The sequence below is a fragment of the Atractosteus spatula genome, chromosome 26 (genome assembly GCF_055471065.1).
Source record: "Atractosteus spatula isolate fAtrSpa1 chromosome 26, fAtrSpa1.hap1, whole genome shotgun sequence".
Taxonomy (NCBI): Eukaryota; Metazoa; Chordata; class Actinopteri; order Semionotiformes; family Lepisosteidae; genus Atractosteus; species Atractosteus spatula.
Window position 1 is genome coordinate 5,594,592 of NC_142731.1, and position 13,457 is coordinate 5,608,048.

The 13,457-nt window shown below is 49.7% G+C and overlaps 1 protein-coding gene across 1 annotated transcript; it reads left to right on the forward strand.

The window, feature by feature from the left end:
• Positions 1–672: 672 nt before the first annotated feature.
• Positions 673–12,513, forward strand: dhx58 (DExH-box helicase 58). The gene is made up of 13 exons (XM_088906442.1): positions 673–787; positions 1,206–1,391; positions 2,003–2,207; positions 3,103–3,293; positions 3,973–4,089; positions 4,848–4,974; positions 5,781–5,972; positions 6,411–6,667; positions 7,232–7,381; positions 8,238–8,399; positions 9,121–9,311; positions 9,646–9,739; positions 10,614–12,513. Exons 2-13 carry the CDS (start codon positions 1,224–1,226, stop codon positions 10,803–10,805), a joined length of 2,046 nt encoding a protein of 681 aa, XP_088762568.1. The 5' UTR covers positions 673–787; positions 1,206–1,223; the 3' UTR covers positions 10,806–12,513.
• Positions 12,514–13,457: the final 944 nt, after the last annotated feature.

Genomic DNA, 13,457 nt, shown 5'->3' on the forward strand with positions numbered 1-13,457 from the left:
AAGTGATTCATGGAGCACTAGGTGCAGACAGGAGACTGTTTCCGGTGATCGTACCTTAGTGAGGTAATAATAATATTCACTGTGCTTCCTATAAATGTTTCTCAGTTTCCTGTCAGTGGGGTAAACAAAAGGGAGAAAAGGCTAGTTTGAGATTTGTTTAAAGTGTGTGCTGGGACCTCCAGGTCCATATCTTCTCCCTTTCGGTTTCTTTTCCATCAGCTACTGCGGCTGTTGTTTTGTGTTGCTGAGGAGTTGCTCTTAGTGAGACGCTGGGGACTTCTGCTGCAGGCCTGGGCCATCGGTTTCCTTTTCGTTACCTCATTGAGCAGGGCTCCTCTGAGGGGGGTGCCCAGACTGCAACCCTGTAAATACAGTTTTGCCTTCTGAACTGTGTCTGTCCTGTGGAATAAGAAACGATGCCATTATCTGAACAGAAAGAAAATTCTAACTGAATTTAGAGACCAGTGTTAATGGGGGAAAAAAAGGAGCCAACTTGAGTGCAGTACTTTCAAAGCTGTGTGAGTGGATTCAGTGCTTTTAGACTGCTTGTCTATATCCTGGCTTTCCTGGCTGTCATTTCCAGAGTAGGCCTCGTGCTGTCCTTCCACATACTCCCTCAGGGAGGCCCTTGTTTGGAGTCTTGCTTCAGTTTCGATTTCTGCTCTCGACTCCGAGAGCTGAGTATTTAAAGGTAAGAGGAGGCGGATCACATTGCTGAGCTCGGGCACTGCGACAGCTGCTTCAGAGACGAGTTCTGTGTGGCAAGGAAGAGAGGTTCCAGTTCTTGGTGAGTGAAAAACAAAATTCTCCACCCGCATTTGCATGTCTTTTTCTTTTTGGTGCAGTGGCTTTATGTTCTTTGTCAAATGTCTCTGTGGTCTCAATGGATCATGTGCTTTTGAAGTAAGGGGCATAACAGGAAGTACCAGTTCTTGCTGAGTGGGTCATAATATTGAAAATAAGCTTGCATAGCTGTAGGTGAGCTTACAGGTGGTTAAACACAGATGATCAAGGGGATTTTGGGTTATGTTACTCTGGATAATTTAAACTTTGTGGTACATCAGAAGAGAGAATCACAGCATAAAAAGACAAAAGGAGGAATCGAGGAAGATGAGAGACAGAAGAAACACTACCAGCTTTCTTGACCCCATTGCTGCGTGAGCTGAGCATCACTGATGAAGAGAAGTATCTGTCTTGTCTTCAAGCTCTTCAGCTTGGTGGCGATGAACCTGTACAGCTATCAGGAGGAGGTGGTCCAGCTGGCTCTGGAAGGAAAGAACATTATCATATGGCTCCCCACTGGAGGGGGGAAGACCAGGGCGGCGGTGTATGTGACCAAGAGACACCTGGAGACAAAGCCCAGGGCAAAGGTGGCTGTCCTGGTCAACAAGGTAAGGCCCCGATCTGCCATGTTTGAGAACCATGGATCCAGCTGAACAGACAGGCGTGCTGCGCTGAGCAGCGTTGTCAGTGAAGCTCTGTTAACCTTACCTGCAGTCGGTAACTTTGACTTGAAAGAAGCATGGATGTGATATAAAATAGATTATCATGGAAGCTAGTTTAAGCACTTAGAGGTATAAATCAGAAGTCTGTTCTGGAAAGAGGGGAAGTGTTTAAAATGCAGCACAGATCTACAGCAGTAGAACTGATTTAAACTAAAGTGTTTTCAGCCTGGTTGTTGTAATGTGAATACGACTTTGTTTCGTTGGAAAAAATGTGTGATTATTTGGATTAAATGGACAATCATCTGAATTTAATACTGTTTTTTCTGCATGTCACTGGGATAATTAGTGCTCAGATTTATTTTAGGAAGAGTAAAATACTGTACTGTACGTGGACAACAAATGCTTTGTTAGCAGCCTCTGGAGTTCTCATGATTGTAAGGTCCATTGTTAACACAAGACTGAAACAGAAACAGTCAAAGAGAACTTGTCAGCTGTGCTCTTTCAATGCCAGGGAAACGGACCCCATCCCAAATCCCACATCTTTCCCTTTGGTGCAGGTGCACCTGGTGGACCAGCATTACAACAAGGAATTCCGGCCTTTCCTGGGGAATTCCTACGCCATCGCGCACATCAGCGGAGACTCCGACCAGAAGGATTTCTTTGCCAAAGTGGTGCAGGACAATGACATCATCATCTGCACAGCCCAGATCCTGGAGAACGCCCTGAAGAACACGGAAGAGGAGAAGCATGTGAAGCTCACAGGTACAGCGTTTAGCTCGGCAGCAGGTAGTTGAAATGTCCTCAGGTGCCCAGAAACAGTAGCTGATCTTTATTTTATCAGTGTTCAGCATCTTAAACAAGGTGGCAGACAGACCTGCCAAATAAAGTCTGCACCTAGAAAGGTGTTTCCCAACAAAAGTTTTCCGAATAGTTAAATTTTTGTCTTGAACCAGTGCAGCAGCATGCAGCTCAATAAAAGAGGAACTAGCACAATAGGGGTAGCAGTGATGCGTCTTATCGCAGAATCTTATAATATTTCCCAGGAACATGTTTTAGAGGTTAATCTGTAAACATCAGGGTAATCTAGGATTATACTTAATGTGTTGAGGACCTTTCTGGACACTCAACACGCTTTACAGGGGTAATGTGCAGCCCCACCTGCATGATGTAACAGAATCCAGACTGCACCAGTACTGTCACCACACACCAGCTCTCAGTGGGGAGGAGAACAGAGTGATGGAGCCAGTTCATAGATGGGGATTATTAGGAGGCCATGTTTGGTAGCAGCCAATGGGAAAGTTGGCCAGGACACCGGGGTTACACCCCTACTCTTTTCAAGGAACACCCTGGGATTTTTAATGACCACAGAGAGTCAGGACCTCAGTTCTATGCCTCATCAGAAGTAAGGGTGCCTTTTTACAATAGTGTCCCCATCACTATACTGGAACAGTAGGATCCACACAGACCGCAGAGTGAACACCCCCTACTGACCCCACTAACACCTCTTCCAGCAGCAACCTTAGCTTTCCCAGTATAGTGTATACCTAGAAGAACATGTCAATTCCTGTGATTTCTAGTGTGCAGTGACCTGCCTGGCTCCTCTGAGAGACCCAGAGTACCATGAGCCTCCCTAACCTTGCCCTCTTCCCTGCGGCAGACTTCACGCTCCTCATCTTCGACGAGTGCCACCACACCCACAAGGATGCAGTGTACAATAAGATCATGGAGTGCTTCCTCGCCATGAAACTGAAGAGGCAGGGGGACTTGCCTCAGGTGCTCGGTCTCACTGCCTCCCCAGGGACCGGAGGGGCCAAGACCTTTGAAGGAGCCAAGGAGCACGTGCTGCAGGTCTGTGCCTCTCCCGACACCTGGACCCTCTCCTGAACACAGGCTTGCCGGAGTGCACGTGCCCTGAATCGCACCGACAGAAAGAGAAGCTCCCAAATTCGAAGTGCGATGCACATGGGAATCCTCGTGCACAAGCACACACACGGACATTGGCCCCAGACAGATGCGTCGTACCTGTTGTGTGTGCATCACACACCGAGCTGTGCAGCTAGTAGGGCAGATTCAGAAGCAGGAAACATCGGCCCAGAAGACATGGGTCTGTACACATCTGGAGCAAATTGCCCAGCTATGTTTGTCTCTTTAGGAGACAGCGGGACAAGATCTCCAGTTCATTAGGCTCCTTGTTTGTTTTTATGTTCTCATTAGCGCTGCAGTCAGTGGAAAGGAATTCTTTTTACAGTTTACAGTACACAGTACACTATGAGCACATCTTCAGTTTTTCTTTCCAGTTAATTTAAAAAGGTTGTGCAAATGATTGCATAGCCTCAAGTCAGTGAATGCAGTCTCCCCTAAGTTGAACATTTTCACCCCCCAGTAAACTGAAACCAAATAATCTGGTTTTGCGCACAAAATAGGAGGCATTTTGGAGGGGAAACAGCGATCCGTGTCTCTTCAGTACCATGTGAGGTGTTGTGACTCTGTGATTGCCGTCTCTCTGATGTGCTGTTTGCATCGGCAGATCTGTGCGAACCTTGACGCAGCGGCCATCGTCTCCACGAAAGTGCACCACAAAGAGCTGCAAGCGAAAGTCCCCAAGCCGAGAAAGCAGTACGACATCGTCAATCCGCGACTGCTGGTGGGTGACTCTACTGTTTCCCGTGAGCTGAGGGTGAAGAGCTTCCCATGAGAATCACACCTGTACCTAAGTGTACTACTGACAGATCATGAAACCCTTGCTACCCCACGGCTTCAGGATACTTAGGCTCAGTTCAAGACTTGGGTGTCTGTCTATGTGGAGTTCATATGGTCTCTATTTGTGTGGACTTCTACTGAGGCTTCACTTTCCTCCCATCTGTGCTTCTGAGAGCGGCCCCAGCTTCCTACAGTTTGCACTGGGAATAGTGACTAATTGCTAAAGGACGTGTGATGTGCTTGCTCCATCCATCCATTTTTTTAACCACTTAATCTAATGCAGGGTTACAGGGGAGTCAGAGACTGTCCCCACAAGCAGCTGGCACAAAGCAGGATACACACCTAAACAGGACGCCAGTCCACAGCAGGCTCAAACAAGCTCACACCACAGCCACTTTTCCCAGAAGCCAACAAGCCTACCAGTATGTCTTTAAACTGTGGGAGGAAACGCAGGGAGAACATGCAAACTCCACATAGACAGTGCCCTAAGCTCCAGAATTGAACCCAGGGCCCCAGCAGTGTGAGGCAGGGATGCTGAGCACTGCGCCACGTGCTGCCCATGTGACGTGCTCGCCACATTTTAATAGAAATGGCTGTTATTTTTATTTTTAACGGTTGTCTCCAGCCATTTGTGATCTACCTCTAGCTGTGGCTGATGGGACAGTGTCAGTCAGTGAGGGCTGACCTCTTTGGTTATCCTAGGACCCCTTTGGGGACAAGCTGAAGGAGATGATGAGGCAGATTCACAACTACATGGATGCTGAAGGGATCAGCCGGACGTTTGGCACTCAGGAGTACGAGCAGGAGGTGGTGCTGCTGGAGAAGAGAGGTGAGCAGGGGGCGCATCTCAACCGTTTCTTTCTGCAGCTGCACTCGAGACATTTCTTTCAGAAAGTTTCAGCTGAGAACTCCAGTTTCCACAAGTGTTCTCTGACAGTGAATCCGGTTAAATGGAACAAGGATGGGGCAGAGAGGGTGTTGCCAGGTCCCCTAAGGAACCATCCCCAGAATATTATATTAAAACCGGGCAAGAAAAATTGAAAATAAGCTCAGTTTGAGTCAGGATTGATTTCAGTTCTTAAACTTGTTGCAGTTTACCTTTTAACTATGGTATTTCGTAAACAATTTTTTCCAGTAGAAAAAGAAACTTGCAAATGATCCCCTCCAGCGCCTTGTTAGTTAAGGTTTCATTAAGGTAATTAAGCAGGGCTGGAATAAAAACCAGCAGATGTGCGGGCCTCTAGGACCAGGACTGGGAACCTGCAGCCGTGTCCCGCAGGGGCTGGGGAAGCCGTGTCCCGCAGGGGCTGGTCAAGCCGTGCCCTGCAGGGGCTGGGGAAGCCGTGCCCTGCAGGGGCTGGTCAAGCCGTGTCCCGCAGGGGCTGGTCAAGCCGTGTCCCGCAGGGGCTGGGGAAGCCGTGTCCCGCAGGGGCTGGTCAAGCAGTGCCCTGCAGGGGCTGGGGAAGCCGTGTCCTGTATGACTCGTAGATGGCTCTTTAGGCACTGGGGCTGGTCAGTACTGATGTCAGAACAGAGAAAGGACAGCGGCGGAGCAGGCTGGAGCAGTTTCAGGCGGTGCGGCGGGACTTAGGCGCTGGAGCAGGGGACAGTTGCCATGACTTTGTCTCCCTCCAGGCGCGGAAGAGGGGAACAGGCAGATGAGTCAGTGCGCCCTGCACCTGCGCAAGTACAATGACTCGCTGCTGATCAACGACACCGTGCGCATGGTCGACGCCTTGACCGTGCTGGAGGACTTCTACAGCGTGCAGAGGGCCACCCGCACTGGCCTGGACCACACCGACCGCTTCCTGTTCGCACTCTTCCAGAGTGAGTCCCTCTGTAGCCTTCACTGCCCCCCGACTTTGTACCCTTCCGCCAAAACACCACAAGCTTTTGCTCACTTGGCATTTTTGGAGTCAGACGGTACAAAAACACATCCTTTTTACAGATCGGAGTGAACAAACTGAGAAGCTGAACTGTTGGGGGCAACATGAAATGATGAAAATCTGTGGTCTGGTTAAAAACAGCTTGCTGGTAGCAGGCTCTGGAAATAAGAACTCCTATTTCCATGCAAAAAATATTGATTTAGAAAAGCTGTGAAGGTATTGCTCGTAGTTACAGATGAGCTGCTGTTCAGCTTCACCTTCAATAAACGTGCCTCGTATGCGCTCATCCAGTCCGAGGAGTCTGACAGCCAGGCACCTGGGTTCTCTTGTGCTGCTGTGTGCATGATTGCCATGTGCCCGGTTGTGTTTTCATGCCCAGATAATGAGACGGAGCTGCAGCGCCTGGCAGCCCAGAAGCGTTTTGAGAACCCGCGCCTGGCTGTGCTGGAGCGGACCCTGCTGGACCAGTTCGGGGCTCAGGGGGAGTCGCGCGGGATCCTCTTCTCCAAGACCCGCACCAGCACCCGCTGCCTGGACAGCTGGGTCTCCTCCAATCCGCAACTGCAGCAGGCCGGCATCCGGGCCGCCGTCCTCACCGGGGCTGGGGTCAGCAACCAGGCGGGCCACATGACGCAGGTACCCCACCCGAGCTGCCAGCTGGAGCCCCCCCCGGGCTGGCATCGCCGCGATTGCAACAGACACAGAGGTCTCGTCATCCTCTGGAACCGACGACACCTCTTGTCTTCAGTGAACTGGGCCACCCTCCACAGCTTTCTCGATAGCCAGGAAGTGCACTTTGTTAAAAGGCAGGCGGTACCTCATTTGATGGCTGGTGGCTATTTGATCTGAGGATCTCATGCAACTGTTTCTTAATGGAAACCAGGAGTGTGAGGCTCAGCGTTCAGTTCAGCATGGTAGCTTGTTCCAGACCCTCACCACTCTTTGCGTAAAGTAGTGCTTTCTGTTCCCCGTTTTCGATGCACTTTCCCAGACTCTCCATTTGTGTCCTCTGGTTTGCTTCTTTGCCGATCCCGAAGATGTGCTTCAGCCGGACGTAGCCGAAATGTTTTGGACCCGAGGGTTTGGAACACTTCAGCTTCCCATCCTATTTCTCTGTTCCACACTAAAACGTTTTCCTTCGGTCAGCGCATGGCTTGACTTTAGCGGGTTATAACTTGGGTCCGCCTGTGCTCTTCGCAGCGGAAGCAACAGGAGACTATCCAGCGGTTCCGGGACGGCGAGCTGAACTTGCTGATTTCCACCAGCGTGGCTGAGGAGGGCCTGGACATCCCCGAGTGTAACCTGGTGGTCCGCTATGGCCTCATCACCAATGAGATCGCCATGAAACAGGTGGGCACACCACAGGGGCTGGGCACCTCATGCGCATCTTGGCACAAGAGAGCAGAGCGAAAAGGAGCTGTGGCTCGATGAGCTGGTTTTCCATCCGTTTTGTAACTGCTTCATCTAATTCAGGGTCGCAGGGGAGATGAAGTCTATCCCAGCAAGCAACGGGTGCAAGGCAGGGTCCACCCTGGGTGGGACGCCAGTCCATCGCAGGGCACACACAGATACAGACACACACACTCACACCAGGGCCAGTTTTCACAGAAGCCAATTAACCCACTGAGAGCTGGTGTGTGGTGAGAGTACTGGTGCACTATGGCTGCTGTCGCATTATCCAGGTGGGGCTGCACACTGGTGGTGGTGGAGGGGATCCCCATGACCTGTAATGCGCTTTGAGTGGAGTGTCCAGAAAAGCGCTATATAAGTGTGAGCAATTATAATTAACTTATCACTATGTTTGGACTGTGGGAGGAAACCAGAGCACCTGGAGGAAACCACCAGGGAGAACATACACACTGCAAGCAGGAGGGACATTACATACTTGCTGTGTCGCTAAGAGCCGAGAGAGCCTTGACTGACAAATCTCACTCAGCTAGTTGCACATCAGTCCCAGTTGCACAGGATCCAGACTCATAGAGCTCAACCTAAACTGCATAAACTGTAAGGTTTGTGTGGCGTTACAAACTGAGCCACTTAGGAGGCCCTATTATTATATGCACATAAGGTGCAGTCATGGAGTGGCAGTTAGTGCTGCTTTTTCACAGCTTTTGGGCTGTGGCACCGGGGCACCTTCTGCGTGGAGTATGCATGTTCACCCCAGGTTCCCAGTTTTGGTCACGCTCCCTCTCTCCGGTGTTCCCAGGCCAGTGGGCGTGCCCGGGCAGAGGCCAGCGTGTACTCGGTGGTGGCACCACAGGGCGGGCGGGAGCTGAGGAGGGAGAAGACCAACGAGTACCTGGAGGGGCTGATGGAGAGAGCCATCGACGAGGTGCAGCGCATGTCCCCCCGCGAGTACATGCTGAAGGTCCGTCTCTGCAGCCTGACCACTCCACTGGCTTCATGCCAGGCGCCCTGACCTCCTGTCGCGGCTCCAGTCCTCAGAGTTACCCCACATTAACCTGCTAGATGACTGATCTTCTAATGCTTCTCCTCCTGCTGCCACTACTTCCTCAAGTATGGTGCTTGTAAGGCCTCCAGCACAAGAGGAGTTTTTTTAATTACTCTTACTGTAAATACTGACTTATTTGGCCTACACTTTATTTTCAACCGTTTATACAGTCTGTGACAATTTGGGTGAAGTCGGTCAAGCGGTACGACAGCAGTGTCACACCTGGGATTTGAACCCGCAGCCTTTCTGGTTCCGAGTCCTGAACCCTGACCTGGCAAGTCAGGAGGGCGCAGTAATGAGAGACACGTCACTTTCTAGTCCCCACTGTTCAGTCAAGACATTGAATATGATTGCATTGACTATAAAGGTGATAGAAGAGTTTTTTAAGCTTAATCATTTCCCATTACTATTCCATTGGCTAAGCATACAGAACTCATAAAGTTACTTCAAAGTTTTGCTAGAGATCACTCGTCCATGACAGTATTTTCTAAGTTTTCGACCACAGGGTTAAGGAATTCTGCATTTGTTTCGGGTTCCGTATTAGTGGAGTAACTCATTTTGAGCGGGATCGTTGGCGATCTCAGGAGCACGATCCCACGGTTGCGCTGACCTCCGCTGACCGGTTTGGCCGTTTCAGATCCGGGAGCTGCAGAAGGAGGCGGTCATCGCTCGCCACCTGGCGAAGGAGAAGGCGGAGGGCAAGAGGAGCCGCTACGGGCCGGCCGACGTGCGCCTGCACTGCCGCCGCTGCAACACCGCGGTTTGCCACGGCAACGACCTGCAGGTCATCGAGAACAACCACCGCGTCGTGGTCAACCCCCTGTTCGAGTGAGCGAAGATTCTCTGTTTGTTTACCTCTGCCTGAATCTCCAGCATCCCCTTACTCCCTAATCTCTGATGCGTGTTTCCGTTCTGTTGTTGCCTCTGGTTTTTCACCAGTGGCGCTGAAACGCTATATGCGCTCTATATAGCGACCAGCCTTCAGACAGAGGCATCTGCTTGTACTTTGTGGGTCAGGCAGGACCTGGTCAAACACCCTGATGTTTGTGTTACGAAAGGGACAGTTCTGGGGTGCTCGTTTCGATATGGCTGGGCCCAGCAGACGCGGCGATGGCTCTGTCACTGTTAAAACTGTCATTTTTTTTCCCTGCTGGCTTTTCAGGTACTACTACCAAAAGGGCGGAAGGGTCATCCTTCCACGGACGTTTGAAGACTGGGAGCCGGGCTGTACAATAAGCTGCGCTGGGTGTGGCCAGGTAAGTACAGCTGTGCCCACCTCATACCCACACGCTGGGGGAGCTGGCCTGGGCTGAGACTGGGCAGTGACTGTGCCCACCTCATACCCACACACTGGGGGAGCTGGCCTGGGCTGGGACTGGGCAGTGCCTGTGCCCACCTCATACCCTCACACTGGGGGAGCTGGCCTGGGCTGAGACTGGGCAGTGACTGTGCCTACCTCATACCCACACACTGGGGGAGCTGGCCTGGGCTGAGACTGGGCAGTGACTGTGCCCACCTCCTACCCACACACTGGGGGAGCTGGCCTGGGCTGGGACTGGGCAGTGCCTGTGCCCACCTCATACCCACACACTGAGGGAGCTGGCCTGGGCTGAGACTGGATATCCCCCAGTGCTTGGGCAGTTGCTGAGTTGATTGCTTGTATCTCAATTATCCAAGAAAAGGGATTCAAGTGTTGCAGAGGTACAGTATGCGGGTGGACACTCTTTTGTGCACTTGTACTGAAAATGCTGACAGTAGCGTGAAACGTGGAACTGTATTGCCCTCAGCTAAGTCAAGTTTAAAGCCCCTGCAAGGCCTCCCTCCTCACCCCCCTGCAGTCATCTGCCCCATCAGCTGTAGAGACCTGTGCACTGACTCGTCCTTCTGGGCCATGGTTGTCAGGAGCGGTCTGAGGAATTCCATCAAGCCATTTCCGAAGAGCTCCCACAGAAGTGCACTCCCGAGCCCTGTGAGTTCCCAAGAAACTCGGAAGGGAAAATCATTTCTCCACTACAGCCTTTCTGATAGGCCGGGCAGAATGGCTGATCTCATCCACACATGCGTGAATGTGGTGTGTGCTTCCCAAAACAGTCCCGTGATCTAAGTGTGTGCTTATTTCTCGCCGCGCAGGAGTGGGGCATGGAGATGATCTTTAAGGGAGTGATTCTGCCCAATCTGTCCATCAAAAACTTCGTCCTGGAGACCCCCGACGGTCGCTTCTCCAAGAAGCAGTGGAAAGACGCCCCCTTCAGCATGGACGAGTTTGACTACGTCGAGTACTGCGAGAGAAAGTTCTCCGACTCCCTGGGTGACTTGCCCTAACACCATTCACAAAGCCCCTCAGATTTTAATCCTTTTAAATTGTTCACACCATGGATTATGTTTTACACATGTGCGACAGAGATGCCTTTCTATTTTTACATATAGAGAAAGTGCTTGGGCTTGAATTCTGTCCATTTTTGAGTGCGAGGCTTTGTGGATGTCCTGCTTGCCAGATGTAGGGTCAATGAAATACTGCAGACTCCTTCAGTGCCCCTTGAACCAGGTTTTATCTCTGCTCTTGCTAGGGTGGTGGGACTATCCCATGAAATTTTCCAGCCGATTATTTTAATGAACTGCACAGCTCCACGTGTTCGGTGGAGTGCTGAATACTGGCTCGTGGATAAAGAAGCATCCCTGAGGCTCACAGTTTGAAAACTGGCATTAATTACAGTTGCCCTTTCAGAAAGTGCCTTTCCAGTCCTCTCTTCTCCTCTTTCCCGGTATTCAAGTCTCTGAAGAAACGCTTTAATTTGGCTGTCACCAATGTACTTATTTTTCTAGAAAATTACTGAACGTAATTATTGAGACAGACAAGGCAGAGCTAAAGAAATGAACTGACATGTCTTAATCACAGCCTGGCAGTTCCTTTCAAATGATAAGTGACCCGGTGCAGACCAGACTCAATCTGTCTTGTTTTTTTTTTTATTTTGACTTTAGAGCTCCCAGTCTTTTTTTTAATTCAAGTTGCACATGGAGGGAGGGCCTGTTTTGAAAAACCACCGATTTGCAGGCAGGGCCATTACCGAGCAGAACAGAAAACGTTCTCAAAAGAGGGCCTATAATAATGGATGACAGGGGATCGTATGTGCGACACTTTTTTTTGCTCATCTTCTCTTAAGACGGTAGTGTGTAATTTGTAACCGCAGAGTGTCATTTCCTTTTCAGTGAAAACTGGCTTTTTTTTTTACTGTTGCCTTTTCAGCACACAATATTTCTTGGGTAAACGACTTTCTGCACTGCAGGGACTCTGAGATCCTGGAGGTCTTGTGTGTCAGTTGTTTTTCAAGATCTGCTGCCAAAGCAGTCCTCTGTGTGTTGCAATAGTGAGAAAGTGTAAACCAGATAAGCTGTTGACAATGGTATAGACTTGATGAAGATGAGCAGTTGTGTATCATCAGCATTCGATATTGTATTACACATACCAATGGCCTTGGTCAGGTTAGTGCACCTGCATTGTTTGTGCCCAAGGTCTCTGTTGTTGTCTTCCTAAGGCCACAATCCTGCCTGCTAAGCTTTTTTAGCTCAAAGGCGTCTGTGTTCCAGGATTTAGTCAGCAGTTCTTTAAAAGCAGCACATGGATTCGTGTTGAAGGTGATCCTTTCAGTCACAATGTCTGCTGCACGCACAAATCAGTGCAGGTTTTAGGTAATGCATAGTTTTTTTAATTCAACATTCCTGTCATCTCTGTACTGTTCTAGGAAACGTATGTTGAACATGGTTACTAAAGCACTGCTGCTCACATATGCACTTTAATTTCCCTTTAGAGAGATGCAAACTCTTGTACTGAATTACATCAGGTACTTAGTTGACTCATTTGACCTCTAGATGGCAGTGTTGTTTAGTGTAACTGGAGTGACCAAAAGGGAAGCTAATTCCGTGTTTTATTCTGTATTTTGTTTTTTTTTTCAGATGTCTGGTTCATATATATGTTTTAAATTGTTTATTCCTTATAGAGAACTGAATAAAGTTTTTTTGTCTCATTAAACATAATCAAAAGAGTTGTTTTCTGTGGGTATTGATAGGCTGTTATGGAGAGGACTAGTTAGTCAGAACTGAGTGAACTAATACACAGGCCAAAAGACTGAAATAGTGTACCTCATTCCCAGGAGAGCTCAAGGTTATAATGGCAGGATCCTGCGTTGTACTGGGTGAAACATGCAAAAAGAATTGATGTCCTGGGTCCAACTCCCAAAAACAAGTCTGCCTTGTTTCTCGAACTAGTCATGGTCAGTGGGCCAGGGGAGGACAGAAAAAGGACTTTAAGGCCAGACTGATGAAGATGTAGCATCAAATGGGCTTATGCTGACCCTTCATGCTTTTCATGTTGACCCATGTGGTGGTGGACTTCTGCTCTTTGAGAGCCTGGCTTCTATAACAGCAGCACAAACACTTTCTCGCCTGAGCTGCGGTAGATCCTGGACAGGCCTCACTGCTTCACTGTCAACTCTGGAGTAAGGAGAGAACACCAGATCGATCGGCCCTGATGCACGAAGATGACAAACAACAAAAATGGAGTTTCTGGACCGTGATCTGTGGTGCTGAAGCACCACTGCTATAGATCGAGGTGACTGCAGGCCGAAGTCAGTTCCCCCCTCTCAGTATTCAGAAGGGTTGAGTGGTGGTTGGAGACATTTGGTAATGCAGTGCAGGGAAATAGTACACAGTCTGAGAAGCTTCTAGAATGTTCTAGAAGCTTTGAAGACACCCTCAGACCAAGGCTTGGCCCTGACTCCGCTAGTATGCCAAACCGCAGATGAGGAAGAGAAAGAGGTGTATTATGGTAACCATGCGGCTGAAGGAGTGGTCTGACCTCGGAACTGTGGTTTCAGCTGTCAGTTAAGCGTTTCAGATTGAAGCTGATATTTAACACGGGGGGTTAACTGCTGTCCCCCCTTCAAGGGCAGTTGTAGGTGCTCAGTAGGCCTCTGATCT